At 38.9% G+C, this 16,879-nt stretch overlaps 1 protein-coding gene across 2 annotated transcripts in view; it reads left to right on the plus strand.

Annotated features, from left to right (window-relative positions):
- Positions 1-16,879, plus strand: part of LOC131030387 (uncharacterized) — a 155,378-nt gene that overhangs the window by 116,809 nt on the left and 21,690 nt on the right. For both annotated transcript variants that reach the window (XM_057961184.2, XM_057961185.2), the window contains exon 7: positions 6,434-6,543. In XM_057961184.2, coding sequence (XP_057817167.1) covers positions 6,434-6,542 — 109 coding nt within the window. In that variant the 3' untranslated portion in view covers position 6,543. The remainder of the gene's footprint in view (positions 1-6,433; positions 6,544-16,879) is intronic.

Genomic DNA, 16,879 nt, shown 5'->3' on the forward strand with positions numbered 1-16,879 from the left:
TCTCTCGTTGCCTCATAATGTGTATGTAGTCCATGATCAACTGCAATAGGGGAAATAAGGGTGGGATTCTCACGCCTTATCCCTGCAATGTACTCTCTAAGTCTAATATTCTCTTCTTCGCACTTTTCTCTCTTTTCAATCTCCCAGTCCAATCTCGCATTGATTGCCTTGAGGGTATCACCAACCTCCTGCAATTCCTGGTCTTTTGTAGTACGACCAAGGGCAACTGAAGTAATCTAGAAATCCATGGGAGTAGCAATGTCCGTCATCACATCTCTAATAGGAACAACCACCTGCACAATCCACATTCTTGTCTCATCTCTTGCTATGTGTGACAAAATCTCAACTTTCTTAGGTTCTTTCTCCTTGTTGCTCCTAGCTGAGTAGTCATCAATGTCATCAATAGGCCATGCCTCTACCATCTTACTTTTCTCCATACTCTTCATCAACCAATCAGGAATAGCAGCCATCTCCATACCATCATCGAGACATATCTCTCAATCAAGCTCTCTCAACGCCGAGATAACATCATCATCATCATCAGGATTATTCCTGGTCAAATCATATACATTCATCCCCAAACTAACCTCCAAAAGGACAGTAGGAGATCCCGGTTGATCATCATCCTCATTAGGTGGAGCAGATGTAGCTATGGCATGTAAATCCTAAACATTCTCTAGTAATATCACTGTGTTGGAACATTGCTCAAACTCCTTGTTTTGTTCTGGCACTTAAACTTCCTTGATTGATGAGACACTGAGGGGACGTGAAGGAATGATAGTCTTTTGTTTCTTCTTCTTAACCTCCTCAATTTTCTTCCCTCTAGCCTGACTTCTCCTGGTGTGTTCTTCCTTCGTTTGGGAGCTTGGCTCTCCTCATCCGCATGAATACCGATATCACTGATAGTTCTTTGATCATCCTCGTAAGCAAATTCTTCCAATTTCATCCTTTCATAAGTGAAGGTAACACCCATGTCAACTAACTTGTTCATCTGATGGTCTACCCATCCTCTGGAGAAACTCAAGTCCTCTCTCATCAATACACTCAGATCTGTCACTTCTTGTTTTGACCAATTAGGCAATAGAATCGCCTTCTTCATTTCATTCTCATATAGTGGATGCTTATGATCCTTGTCATCTAATATCTAATCAGGAACGAGGAAAAGTCCACACTTCCTAATGAAATCCACGGACATTATGGACCACATTCTTCTTTTCACTGCTTTCTCATCCATCAGGTTGGCCCAATAATCTTCTATGTCTACCTTGTGGATGAACCTATCTCCCCTGATCCTTCCAACTTTCTTATCCGGATCAAATCTTTCTCTTTTCTTATATGTTGCAAATTGATAGAATGCAAGTTCTTCAACTATTGTGCTAGCTGCTTCGGCGGATTGGCAAACCTCCAATGTCTTGCCTACGGGAATAGGAAATGGCATGCCCGTTCTATGTTTATCCTTCTAGATAGAATCAAACTCCAGAAGCTGTCTCACCACCTCTAGTAATATCATTCTATTTGTAGGATACCTAGGAAGCTTGTAAGGTTCGGATTGAAATCCATTAATGCTTAGGTATGTGAAAGTGGGAAACTGTATGTACCACAATCCATATTTCTCTATCAGCTTCGTTGCCTCCTTGGACAACCTCCTGTGGAGCCCGCCTTGTAACATTCATGTTATGTACATAGTGAATGCTTCATTCACTCTCTTATAATCTTCAATCCGATACATGTTCAGCTGTGGATAACATTCATAACTCCTGAACCGCCCTTGTCCATTCCCGACTTCACCTCTGTAGATCAATCATTTGTAGGTAACAAATCATGCAAGCAGGTACACCAAATAGGAAGTCATGGCGAATGACTCGTACCTCTCCACATTTTTTAGCTGAAAATCCGGATTGTCACTTATGATTTTTGACAAATTGATCAACGTTCCGTTCAGACAATCCTAGATGAAATAGAACATCCATCCATCGTATATTGCACCATGTGGCATCCCCATCACTCGGTTAAGCAGGAATACTAAATCACCATATTCATCTTTGAAGTCTGTGCACATGAGTGTCTTGGGAGCTTTGGAATGATGAGACCTAAGCTCGATCATCCACTCCTTGTTCACTACGGTCTTGCACACATCCATCTTCTTATATCTTTCTTCATATTCATCCTTGGTTCTATCTTTCATGTTTGCTCCACATGGAATTCCAAACACCTCAGCAATCGCATCCTCAGCAAGTTAGGTAATGATGGCACCCTTAGGAGCCTTGATCATTCGAGAGCAAGGATCATAACATCGTGCACACTCTAGGATTAGCTCGCTACACTGTATGGACTGCGGAAATCCAGCGGCCTGATAAATACCACTCTTCATAATGTTCATATAAGTTGGGGAAGGAATTTGGCTTCCAATTCCGAACATCCTGTGTCACATCTGGCCCATGTTCAGGAAATGCATGTTCGTGTTTTTAATCTCCTTCCATCTCGATGACATCTTGGATTCTAGATAGAATCCCGTCTCAACTATCTTCTGTTGTTCCCTCCGCATGCTAATTCCTGACTTCGACATTGCACCTGTATGAAGCTGGAAGTTAGACACTTCGGAAATTTTATCCTGATAACTATTTTCAGAATTAAATAAGTTCTGATTTCTTAATGATTAAGACAAGTTTATGGATGGAAATCGAGAATTTTATCCATATTTAAAATGAATTCTGAAAATAGAACGAAAATATGACAAGGTTAGGGTGTGAAACCCTCATGAAGTTCATTAAAGTCATGTTGCAATCGCATGCTATGCAAAATTATGATGAAAAACAACTTTCCCATGGTGAAAACAATCAATTTCGGGCTTACATGTGTGGCTGGTAAAATAAAATTTTCTGAGGACAAGTCTGAAAATGATGTGTTTCAGACTTACCGGCACCTTGCAAAGTAATAAAAACCTCGAAAATGATCACGAAAAGTCAAAGGAATGAGCTCCAAGCAAAACCGCCAAGGTAGGTAAGTGGCTGGAAATGGTATTTTTCTGAGGACAACCTGCAACAATGGCGTCTCAGACCTGCAACAGCACTTGGTAGCTCTGAAAACTCACTCAAAACTCCTCCAATCAGCCTCTCGACAAAATCGCCTTAGGTGGAAGTCAGCTGGGAATGAAAATGTATGTTTGAAAATGATGTGCCCAACCAACATTGGAGGTCAATAATCTCAGCAAAAGGTAAAAAGATCAGGTCTGAAAATGAGAGCCAACAACCTCCCAGCTATGGCATCACCACCCAAGGAGAACAATCACCAAAAATGGAGGTAAAACCTCCCCAAAATAAAATCGCCTTTCTCCCAAAAATGGCGCCACCTAGCCAAAATCGCCAAACTCTGAAAAATCTGCAAGTAATCTCCTCCAATGGCAGCCAAAATAAATCGCCTAGGCTGGGCATGAAGGAAAACAAGCAATAAAAACAATCTTCAGCCCAATGGTGTCAACTTGACACTTGAACAAATTCGCCAGCTGGAGGAAAAGATTGCCTAAGTCTGAAACACACTTGGCAAATATAATAATATTATATTGTTGGCCTCTCTCTTTTAAACTTGCTTTTGCCTTGAGCTCTCACCACACAAGCAATGTGGGATAAAACATTTGTACTTATACTTGCCTGGGGAAAATCGATTTGCTTCTAGAAGGTGAAAATCATTTAATATTTATTGCAAATCATTAATTGTTTTTTATTTTTCAAATAACCGCTGATGTTTGTAAAAACAATTAAATGTTGGGTCACTTTATTAAAAGATTTGAAATTTAGATAAAAAATGACCACTAAGGGGAAAATCGATCTAAATTGGGATAAAAATCCCAATAAAAATTAGTAAAAATAACTAAATATCCATTTGGGGGAAAATCGACCCCAATCTGGGTAGTTATCTAGACCCAAAATCATTAAAATCATCACTTGTGGAAATTCACCTAAAGTCTGGAATCACTGTCCACATAAAAATCCATGAAATCTCGTCATAAAAGTCTTGGTGGAAAATCAATAGGCATCAAGAATCATCATTTTAGTCCTCATTAAAGTCATCCGCAGTCCTGGTGGAAAATCGTGGGTTGTCAGGAAGATTTCCCACACTTAGTCAAATTTTGAGCATCCTGGTGGAAAATTGCCCCATGTCTGGATAATGAGTGGGGGAAAAATTAGGTCCATCTGGAATCCAGTGGAAATCAACCACCAATCAAGATTTTGAGTGGGGGAAAATCATGGGTCATCAGGAATATGGGGGGAAAAACACCTCCTATTGGGAATTTTGACATTTTGACCCTTAGAACATGGATTTTCATCCGGAATTTAACAATTTAACCACTCAAAATCATCTGGACACTTCAAAAAATTCAATAAAACGCATCGGGACTTAGGCAAATTTACCAAAATTTGAGCGAAACAAAAGGAAACCTATTGAGATAAAGCGCAAAATCAACTTGAATAACTTCCTAGGAGCGAGAAAACAACTCCAAAAGGCCTTAAAATACCCGAGCACTTAAAAATCACCAACAAGGACGTTCAAAACACGTTAACGCTCAAAAGGTCTACACTTAGACAAAACTAGGATCATTAAAATCTCAACTTTTCACACTTGATCCTATAACTTAAAAAACCCTAAATGACAATTAGGTATGATAAAAAATCCGAGTCTCGGGCATGGGAAATCAAAATTACCCACTATGCTACCAAAACCTTAAACTAACCAATGCAGAAAACAGGAAAGAGGGGGTTCCCGTTTGCAATGGGGCGATGTGTGAAAAGGTCACAACAGTACTTGAAGGGGACATCCTCTCCCCATCCCTCATTTTTTTGAAAGATTTGGATATGTTTCCAACACATCCACTAAGAAGGGCAACATCCTTGAGAAATCCCCCAAAAATTGCAAAAATTCACCTTCTCAGTTTGTTTATGTTATTTAATAATTTTAGGCATTTGATCTATTTGCTCTTTAAACTTCAAACACTTATTTTATATATAACTTTAATAGCTGCACCCCTGCCGTGACCAAAATCTGGAAAAATGTTGGCTGTCTGGAAACTTGGAGTAACATTGGTAAATAATGAAATGAAGGCCATCAACTTTAACCAATTAAGATGAGTATTTAAGGAGATGAAGGCAACCAGTACCAACCAATTGAAGATAAGTGAGATGCAACCTTAGTTGCTGACATGATAATACCGGGAAACAAAGATGTTGAGATCAATAAATCCAATTGGTTGGCTCTTTCATAACTATACAAAAAGGTAGAAGCTTTTCAAAACTTTCCATGATGTGTATTCCTTTGTAGAGGTTAATCTGATTTTCCTAATGACAATATGAATGAACAACTGAAACCTTAGCCTACTTATCACTGTGCCAACGGGTGTTTGTATGTAATGGATGTCTTTGCAATTAAAGTTTCTAACTATTGTTTCCTTGTCCAACATCCTTCATCTTACAAGTCTCTCCGAAAAATAGTGTTGAGATTTCCTATGTGCAATAAGACTAATGTTCTTGCACAATTTTAAATTCAGATGTGTGAGCATTGAAGTAATATTGTTTCCTTCAAGAGTGACTGCCCATAGCTTCATCTCAAAGATTTATTCAGATGAAGTTCTACTAGATAACGATGATTTCACAGGGAGAAAGTAGATCTATGACAAAGGAGTAATTTGTTTTATCATATTAGAACATGCCATTTTCTGATTTAAAAGTCAACAAAAGGAGTGCCGAATCTTCTAGAAATGCTTTTTTTGTCATTTAGTGCTGAAATAATATCATAGAAGCCTCTGGTTTCCCATTAATCTAAGTTGCTGAATCGTAGGATTTATCGGGCGATTCCAGGTACGAAACGTACCGGAATCAGATTCTGAAACGAATCTCCTGTGGGTGCGTCTGGGGTTCGTGTTTTTGGATGCCGAAATGTTTGGTGATTCTAGTTTGAACTTTTTGATATTCTTAAGACCTATGGTACTGATTAGTGAACTCAAAACTTATCTATCGTGAGATTCTAGTTTGATCTTTTTGATATTGAAAACTGAATTTAAATTATTATGTTATGTTTCAAAATTTGAAATTTGTAATGGTTTTGTTTAGCATATGTAGTGGTATATGACATTCCAATCTTAATACTATTTTTTAGCTGCATGTATATGTTTTATTTCATTTTTGTTTGAACGTACTGAAAACGTACCCAACCCCCCCCCAAAAAAATCTACCATACTGGCGTTTCATACCCAAGTACCCGTTCCCATTCCCGTACCCGATTCAGCAACCTAGCCTTTAATGTTTCATGTAAAGAGCAGTCTATTATCTGCTGTGTATGTAACAATGTAAAGAAAGATATTGTGTTTTTCTATATTATAAAATTGTTTAGTCTTCATGTGTCTGATCTTTTTTCATCATCCTTGGTTATGTGACATGCTCAGGCAAAAATTGATATCTCATGAAAGGTTTTCAGAGGACAAGTGGAAAAGGATATTCTATCTTGCAAACGGAAATGGTTCCGAGATAAGAAATTTGGTTCGCTTTATATAAGGTAAGTGGCATGCAAAGTTCTTTGTTAATTGATACATTTTACATATTCTTTTGTTCTGTATAAAAGTATGATAGCAATATAAAAATATTTACAGAGTGGCATTAGATGCAAGACAAAACCCATAGGTATAATTTACAAAACAATTTGGAACTCTGCTTGTCACAATGTATCTACCACCCAGGGTGGAAATAACTGCACAAGGTCACAAAACTTACCCCATCCTAAAAGCCAAGGCAACTACACACATAAACTGAAATGTTCTTCAATAAATGCAGTACGCTCTTGTTATAATCAAACTAAATGAATCCTAAATTCCTAATTTATATAACCAAAGAATGGACAGTACCAGTCTAAGCATACCATTCGATAAGGCTATCTCCACTGTACTCGATAGGTTATTTGGAGAGATCTGTAACAAGTCATAAGTAGTACCTATGAGGTTTTTTTAAGTCACCTAAAATCTTTTAAGACTAAGAGTCATTATATGAAGTGATATCTTCCTGAACATGGCCCACCTCAGCGTAGGGTGATATGTCAAAACACTCATCCAAAAAATCACTAATTAAAAAAGAAACAAAATACATTTATCCTTACAGTTACTTGGCATGTCACCTTGTGAAGCAAGTTAATCTACCTTGAGAATGAAAATGAAAGTGTAATTCTGAAATTGAATGAATGAAGTAAATTGTGATAACTGATAAACATTGAAATGAAATACTTACCTGACTATCCTTGTGAGTGATGAGATAAAAGATGCTCCCATGTTGTGCCCCTTATATGTTGTGTTGCTGGTTCATTGTGGTTGTGTCTATATGCTACATGTGCTGCCCTGAGGTGTCCTGATGTGTTCATTTATTTCTGACATGTGGGTGCCACCAATTTCTAGCTATCAATTACTCATAAAAATGATCAATTGCAAGGCTACCAGAAGACAAAGGTACTTGGAGATGCCAGAGACTGGTACTGGTGCTGGTATGAGTAATTTTCAAAAATACAAGACGGGTACTTGGAGATGCCAATTTATTTTAATATAATTTAATAATTTTCAGAAAATATCATGACATAGAACTTTGAAAACAAGAACAATGGTAGAGTTTAACATCAACTTTAAAATTGAACAAAATTTGAAATTTTAATTGTTTATATTGTTGGTACCATAGCCGGTCTAAAATAGGTGTTGAGCACACTAAATATTGCCAACTAAATAGTAAAGGCAATTTCTTCTTAGACCATTACAATGATGAGAAATCAGTCATAAAACTGTTTATGCCTCTCTCAAAAAGTCTACATTGTCAATAGATCCGATTGCTATAACTTTGCATGGGTTTTTTTCTTCCTGTGACATGGTTTCCTTATTTGTTATTTCCCTACAACTTTGCTTTGCTGCAGACTTATTTTATTTATTTGCCTTCCTTTTTAACCTTTTACCACGGTTGCCCTAAGTTTTATGGTGGGAGATTTCAGAGACAACAGCCAAAAGCACCCTATATGTAGGGAAGTTTTTGGGAACGTCTCTAGTACCAAAGACATGTCTCCGTCTTCCAGACGCGTCTCGGGGGGTAAGAGACAGATCTCCCGATAACCATGATCTATTGTAATGTCCCCTTTTCGCCTCTAGTTAGTTGTGCTTTGCATTAGCCTATTATTGTGTCCTATAGGCTATATAGAGTTGATTAGGGGACTCAAAGTTCTATGGAGAGCTTGAGCTTGCAGTTTCAGTGTGTTTTGACAACATTTCTATTTTTGGGATATTTTATTTAAGTGTTATTTTGGGCACTTGGTCTCAGTTTCAGTTTCCTCTTCGCCTCTATGTGAAGTGTTCTTGATTTCAGTGTCTTGGCGAAGTTTTAAGGTGATGGAAATGATGTTTATTTATTTCTCACTTGAGTGCTCGAAAAAGTAACTTTATAACTTAAGTGATGAATATTCTATAATGTATGTCTCCAAAAGGGGGACGCCTAGGCAAGGGGGCAGACACAAAGTGTTCCCAGAAGATATATTGAGGGTATTGTGAGGGGAATATAATATTTTAAATTTGAGGTAGTGTTTTGACTAAAAAACAAGGAATATTTCACTATCCAAACTGCGTGTTATGCTGTTTGATGTTTGCGTGTTATGCTGACAGAATGTCTCAGAATTTTTCAGATTGTTATGTAGGTCATCCAACACATATTTCTCATGAATGATCAACCATAAATGACTCCTAATAAATTGGACAATTACCAAAGATGCATTTGCTACTAAACTATGGAGTTCAATGCTACTTTAGACACACTTACATACACCAACGGCTTGCTGTCATTTTGACAAACAGTTAGCATGAGACCTCAGACAATAATGGAATATGAATACAATCTTATTTCTTCTCTTTCATTCAAAAAGATGTTCCAATAAGTCCTTACAAAGACAATACAATGATACAAAGTCAATCTATCTATGACTCAGAATTTTCTGAGTACAAAGACAGCCATGACTTAATACACGAACATCATCAAGACTCATTGAAATCAGTGCCAAAATGAACCTGGTTGAGACGCCTTGATGTAAGGATGAAGAAGCAATCAATATCCAATTTGTTGAGCCAACTCCATCATCAAAAATGAAGAGTTTCCAAAATCGCCCCTGCTGCTAATGGAGGTCTGATTATGAATGAAGAACAGCTACTAGTCCTCAATCTCCTCTCCAATGTGTGTTCGCCTTCATGCCCTAAGTGAGGCACTACCTTCTTTGATATGGTTCGATGCCAATATAGAGAACTATGAGCACATTAGCAAAGAGATGGGGTTTGAGACAATTTTGCTTCAGATCTGATTTACCACTGATTGTTCTTTAAATACTCCTTCAAATGCATCGCCCTTCCTGACCCAAGCTAGCGCTGACCTCAAATGTGTAACTCGATGCTTCAATGATGAACAATGAACAAAATCATGGGTTTCGGGGTAGGAACACGATTTGACCCAACCTGATTTCAAAGGCAGCTATCTTCAAAATTTCCCATCAATCATTCCTTTATTAAAATCGCCTTGAGTCCTCAGGCCTATTGCTGTCTTTTAATGATTGGAATGATGCTACAGCAAGGTAACAATGGCAAAGTCGTGGAGTGTGAGGATGAAATCTGATTTGTTTCAGACCTGCATTATAACCAGCAATTCTCCAATTTCTCCTTCAATTGATCTTCAATGAAATCACCTTCTTTCTTCAAATGAAATCGATGGGTTTAGGTCCTCCAATTGATATTCTGAAAACACCCTGAATTCCCACCACCATGAAAATCCAATAACTCGATAAGCTCTATATGGTAGACTGATTTGTCTCCCACTCTCAGCTGCAACCCCTCAGAAGGTCTTTCACTCCCTCAGTTATGCTATCTATGGGAGTTTTCATTCCCAAAGACACTCTTCTGCAGAAACCTCCTGGTTCTACAAAATCCAATCAATTCAGTTATCAACTCCTGGCTGCCTTGAAGCTCAACTTGATCTCCTTTAATACTTTTTCACCCCAACATCCAGAAGCTTAAGTGACTTTATGATATTATTTTTAATTAAGTCACTTTATTAAATTAATTAAATATAAAGTCATCTTTTAATTTTTAATTTATTTGATAATTTTATACATAATTAACTTAATATCATTAATTAAAATAATTAATTAAGCTATCCATGAAAAATAATAATATTCTGGACAACTTAACTAATTAAATTAATTAATTAATTCCTCTCCAAAAAAGGGGACATTACATTTTCCCTCCAACTCTATAAGTTGGAGTTTGGGATCTCATTCTTGCATTCTTCTTGTGCACACATTAAAGATGCTATTGAAATGAACTTGGACAGTTCTTCCTTGGATTGTTGAGGACAAACACTCTTCAGTTAGCCTGGGTACATGTTGACGTGTTTTTTATGACTATGTCGAACACAAAATAAAGTTACCAATGGTCACTTCACTCTCTCTTGATCAAAGTTTAACCGTATGCTAAGATTGCGGAAAGTTCAAATGGCTAACTCCAAGGTTCCTTCATGCAACGGACGTGACTCAGTTGGCGGATGTGATTGCTGGTAATCCAAGGGGCCTTACATTTGGATCGTTCTTTCACTTCTTTGCTGTGGCGTGGAACTTCATCATCGGATATAGCAATTTTGTGATGCTTCTGCTTCGAACGAACTAAACTGGAACTAATTGAAAATAAAGGGGAAAGGGTTTAGAAAGATCTAAATCTACTCCTAAGGGCAGTGATATCAATAGATAGTGCTCTAGTGGACGAACTCCAAATAAACCAAGCTCTGCTTCGCCAAGTTTAACTACAACTCTACAAGAACCGGTGCAATCTTTTGAGGATGTTGAAGGATTTTCATATTGAGAAAGTGCATTTGAATACCCAACATGGCACAATCCAAACGACTATTCACAATCGAACTTAGCATAAACTTGGGGGTTCAAGCTAACTTTACATTGCAACTTACAATCAACAAGATGCAAAAAGTATGAACCATGGAAATTCATCAAACACCATTACATTCTCCACTGAAATCAAAGCACTTTATCTAACAACTGAGAAACTAAAATTCTACTCTAAGTGAGGAAGGTGAAACCATGCAAGTTTTGAAAAATAACTTAAAGTGGACACCATCAGAGAACAATGTTTCACTGTTATTATTTCAAAAACTTATTGCAACAATTTCATACAAGTCTCCCTCCGTTACAAATGAGGGGGTCACCCCTTTATATAGGCTTCTGGCCTTGGCTACATGCAAACCCTAATTAAGGTTTTCCCTAGAAGATTCTCCACTCAAGATGCAACAAGGTGGGAATCAGCATTAAATACCCCATAAAGCCCTTATACAATTAATTACAATCCTGCCAAAAATGGCAGCCATAAAGCATTAATTAACCATTACATTCAAAAAGTGCCCACTATGCAATGAATATACCTTCATGCAAAAATCGCCCATGATGCCAGCACCATCATCTCCTGAACTTGACAGCTGCATGCAAAGAGATGCTCCATTAATTTAGCGTGCGTTGACCCAACTACCACTTGGTGAGAAACCCTAGGAGAGAGAAACTCCTTGGAGAGAGAAAAATTCTTGATTTGTGAAGGGTTTTCAGGAAGCTTTCAACTTTTCTGTGCTTCGGGGGAATTTTCAAAGTTTTTTTTTCAAAATTTCCTATTTTTTAGGAACTTTCCAAATTAGAATTCCGGGTCTCGACGGAGAGAGAATTATCCCACGAATCCGGATATATGCAGAAATGTTTGAATTCTGACATGTTATGAGGCCTAAAAGCGGGTTTTTAAAAAAATTTACCGAAGGGAAATTTCTTGCTTTTTTCTTCCTTGACCCCTAGATTTTCTTACCTTAGAAAAAAATTTGAATTTCTAACTTGGGTGTGGAATTTTTACCTTGATGGAGGAAATTTCATCTTGAAGCATGTATGAGGGAATTCATGGTGTGGAGGAAAATCCTCCACACCTTGGTTTTAGCGTCCTCTATCTCCTTTGGGCGTTGATTGAGCATGTCCAAGGAAAATGGGGGTGGAGGAAAATTCCTCCACACCCATGTTTTAGCACCCTTGCTCTCCTTTGAGCGCTATTTTGCATGGAGCAAGGATTTTTACCTTTTCTTCATTTCTCCATGCGTAGGTGATTCTAGCGCCCTACTCCATCATTGGGCGTTGTTTCCCTCTGGGGAGGGAAATTTCATGATTTTCACTTTTCCAAGTCAGTCTCATTCTCTTCAATCTGTCTTTTTTCTTTCTTATACTTTAAGTTATATTTCATGTATATATTGGCAGGATGTTTGAGAGAGGTTTCAGATCTCTAGGAATTATATTGGAAATTCTAGGTTTTAGAAGATCTTTTAAATTTTCAGACAGTCAAATTTCAGGCCATTTCCGGATCAGGATGCCATTTGTGGATTGATGTGAATTTCCAGACTTAGATGATTTTTCGAGCTTTCCATTCCTCGAATAGGAGTTCCATACTTAACCATTTTTTTAATCCAACTTGCTTGCCTTCTGTCTCTTCCGTATTTAGAAATGATCTTCAGGAACGTTCAATCTTCAGTGTCTTCAGAGATTAACCTGCCAAAATAGATTTTCCCAAATAATGTGTTTGAAAATGTTAGGGTTTGGACAAAACAGGTCAGGAAAGAACTTACTAAAAATAGTAAGTTTGATTATTGGCAAAATTAGACCAATCCGAGACGCAGTGAAACTTACTAAAAATAGCAAGTGCTCAGAACTCACTCAAATTTTACTGGAAGGTTCCTTGAAGGGTCCTGATTCCAATGCAATGTTCAGTTTTCCCAAAACCCTAAAAGAAACCCCTAAAATATAGGACTGAATACAGGAAACCCTAAAAGTTAAAACAGTCAAAACATACCCTAGACTTAGCCAAAATCGTTCAAACGAAAAGCAAACCTGATCACATTGACCCTACTCACTTGCAGACTCGGAGGACTAACGAGATTGCTACTCAAAAAGACCACACAACTAAAAGCCAAAAGACCGAGAGGGCCTAAAAAGTAGGGGTCCCATTTGCAATGGGGCGATGTGTGAAAACGTCACAGCAGTACAGTGTTACAAGATCCACCCTAGCTGGTTGTTTCTTTCAGTTTGAGTTTTCGATGATTTGCTCGAAGTTTGGCAAAGGGTTTGATGCAAATGAAGATTTATGAGATGTTTTTATTTGGGTTTCATTTTTTTATGTGATTTATGCTTATTCTGAGTGCAATTTGTTGTGAGGTATTCACACATCGCCCCATTGCAAATGGGGACCCCCACTTTTTCTTGCTTTCTAGGATAGTGTTAGAGTCCTTAGCTATTAGCCTTTGCATTAGAGGGGTATAGGTGGTCAAAAAGCTAGGAGTCAGGTGGATAGCTTTGTATGAGTGTGAAGTGAGTAAGTTTGTAAAGTCTAGATATCATGAGTTCAATCATGAGTGAAGAAGGATTGCTAATTAGAGGGTCACTTCAAGTGCTCCTCTTGATGAGCAAACTCCACTTCATGTGCACCCCTTATGTAGCGAACTTCTTGCATTTCCCCACAGAATGAAAACTCATCCGAAGACCTCATGTTGAGCATGTTATCATGTATTGAAGTTGAGAGAGTAAGTGAAAGCGAGAAAAGGAGAGTTTAGTCTTGATTTGAAATCCACTTCATAAGCTCAGCCTTAGGAGTAAACTTCATCTCCAAGCCCTCAAGAGGTTTACTTCATGTTTGAGCATAAGTGAGTGAACTTCATGAATTCAAGGAGGAGAGCAAATTTGTTTCATTTGCCTACAACAAGATGCAAATAATTGATCATTTCCTTGAAGCTAATTTGATGCCTCAACATGTTTGGGAGAGAATGATTTCGAATATGGGATAATGAAAGGCAAGTTTACTTCATGTTTGAGGGGAGATGAGTGAACTTCACAATTTCAGATAGATGAGCGAATTTCACCTTTAGCAACATTGAAGTGAACTTTACAAGCTAAGGAAAGAGTGGTTTCCAGAGCAAGATCGAAAGACGAAGCTCAGGAGTCGCTTCATGTGATGGATGATAGGATCTAACTTCATGGGCTTGGTGAGAGAAGCAAACTTCACAAATCAGCCCACATGAGCGAACTTCACAAATGAAGCCACATGAGTGAACTTCTCAAATAAAACGACATGGGCGAACTTCAAAAATCAGCATAGATGAGCAAACTTCAAAAATGAAGGGAGATGAGCGAACTACAAGAATGGAGGGAGATGAGCGAACTTCATGATTTGAGGTAGATGAGCAAAATTCATGATGGAAGAGCAAGGAAGGTTTGAAAGCATTTACCTTGAGTTGATTCAATTTAAAACAAACTTCACAAACTCAATGACATGAGCGAACTTCAAGAATGAAGACATATGAGCGAACTTCATGAACTCCACTACATGAGCGAACTTCGGGAATCAAGACATTTGAGCGAACTTCATGTTTTGGCATATATGAGCAAACTTCATGTTTTGGCATACATGAGCGAACTTCATGTTGAACTTCATGAACTCAAGCACATGAGCGAACTTCAGGAATTAGCCTACATGAGCGAATTTCACATTTGGAGGAGATGAGCGAATTTGCCCAAGACAAGATATAAGGCAGATAATAGATTATTTCCTAGAGCTAATTTGATTCTTTAGCATGCCTAAGAGAGAACGATTTTGAATAGTGAAAGACGAGTAAAAAGTTAACTCCATGAACTAGAAGAAATGAGCAAACTTCATGTTTTGAGGTACATGAGTGAACTTCACAACTTGAGGTAGATGAGCGAACTTCACAACTTAAGGTATATGAGCGAACTTCATGTCTTGTAGATGGAGAGTGAACTTCATGAGAATGAGTTTGAGAGAGAATTTCATGTAATGACCTCCAAGAGTGAACTTCATACGCAAAGAAATAGTGATTTTGAGTTGAAAGCGAAATTCATAAATTGAGCAGGGGGAGCGAATTTCTTCTAGTAGTCTCTTCCCTAAGGGCAATTCATCATATTTGCATCAATAAATGGTGGGAAGGCTCAACATTGGAACCCATAGAATGAAGACAAATGAAGGAGAACAAGTTCAAAGACAAGGGTAACTTCATGAACATCAGTGTTGGAGCGAAATAACAACTTCAATAACTCCTTCATGAAGGCGAATTCTCTCTAAATCCTCTTATCAAACCTGCAAAACACATAAAATCAAGAGATATATTAAGTTAGAAGAACTATCAAGGTTATGTAGTAGGTATTTGATATCATGTTTGTTTTTCATTTTGCAAATGAGGATGGTGATTGCAAAGCAAAAGGAGAAAGATTGTAAGAACGAAATCACCATGCAAGGAAGAAAACTTCGTTTACAAGCATAGAATGCCCAAGAGGAATCTCAACTCTCACAAGCACTAGGGAGTAACAATGAAGGAATTCCAAAGAAGAGAGGCAGTTGTGACATTAGGAGTTCGTTCCAAAGCAACATCAGTACTCCAAAAGTAAGATCTACACCTTGCACCTCCATAATTGAAGCTCTTCACCCAGGAGCAGCCATCAGCAACAATAGGCACATCGCAGCCCCAAGCCAACACCACGACATCATCTGGCGGTTACAGAGGTAATCGAAGGGGAGGAAGAGGCAGCAATAATAATAGCAATAATCGGAGTCGAATGCATTATGATGCCAAGGGACGACCAATGATTCAATGTCGGGCATGCAGATGGTGTGGTCCTGGAGACCACGATGAGACAAATTGCCCCAAGCCAGGGGTTAACCTCCTCAACATTGAGAAGACTGGTGAGAAAGAAGTACTGGCGATCACCTGTGTTTAGACCAAAAAGGCCACTTATCCGAACCCCCGTACGGAGGAGGAGAGATTACGGGAGGCAAAAGCCAATATTGAGCGGGAGATGACGACCGAACGACGGAACAACGAGGTGGTGAGTACATCATCCCGTACGGAAGCCAAAAATAACATAATTGGGCAAGTACTGCAGATGGAAGTTCCTATAAGGGTAAAGGACCTTCTAGTGACAATGCCACAGTTGAGAACCGCCATTTTTAGTTCCATACAAACTACTGCGTAGGCACCTTCACGTGCGGCACAGGCGGAAGTTCCGGTCAGCCCCTTAGCTGACCCAATGTTGTTGGCCTTAAATAGTGGTCGGCATCTTTCTGTAGTAGAGATGGGAATTCTCGGGGCTATCCTCAAAGACACCATCGTGGACGGAGGTTCGGGGGTGAATGTACTGCCAGAGGATACGTGGAAGAAGCTCGGGAAGCCAACACTATGGCCACCCACATTCAACTTGGTAGGTGCAGACCAGCACGACATCAAGCCACTCGACACCCTAATGGCCCAGTCGGTGACAATCGGCACACAACCCTTCCTACTAGATTTTGAGGTAATCCCACTCAAGAAGAAGGGGTACAATGCCATATTAGGGAGAGGGTGGCTGGTTACAACAAAGGTGAACCACGACTGGAAGAAGAACAACCTTTCCATGGAGAAAGGGGGGCGGAAGTACACCATTGATTTGAGGACCCAGGTTGTCGGCGAGGAACTTGCGTCATTTGACTCAGATTCAGGGGATTCAAACAGATGGGAGTGGGACTCCTATGAAGGTAAAGATGAGAGGGAACCAAACGAGGAAGGAGCGCTTGAACTTGGTGGATGTTCAGAAGATGACACTTCCTCATTGAATGGACTCTTCCACTGGCAAATGGAAGACTATGAAGTGTTTCACCCGGCTTGTCACATGCTATAGATTGAGGACGAGCCAGGCGAGGAGGAATTTCCGCCAGAATACACAGAGTACAAGGAGGGAGACGCCAAAGTAAATGATGTCCTGGCGT

Source organism: Cryptomeria japonica, chromosome 7 (assembly GCF_030272615.1).
Source record: "Cryptomeria japonica chromosome 7, Sugi_1.0, whole genome shotgun sequence".
NCBI classification, from domain to species: domain Eukaryota; kingdom Viridiplantae; phylum Streptophyta; class Pinopsida; order Cupressales; family Cupressaceae; genus Cryptomeria; species Cryptomeria japonica.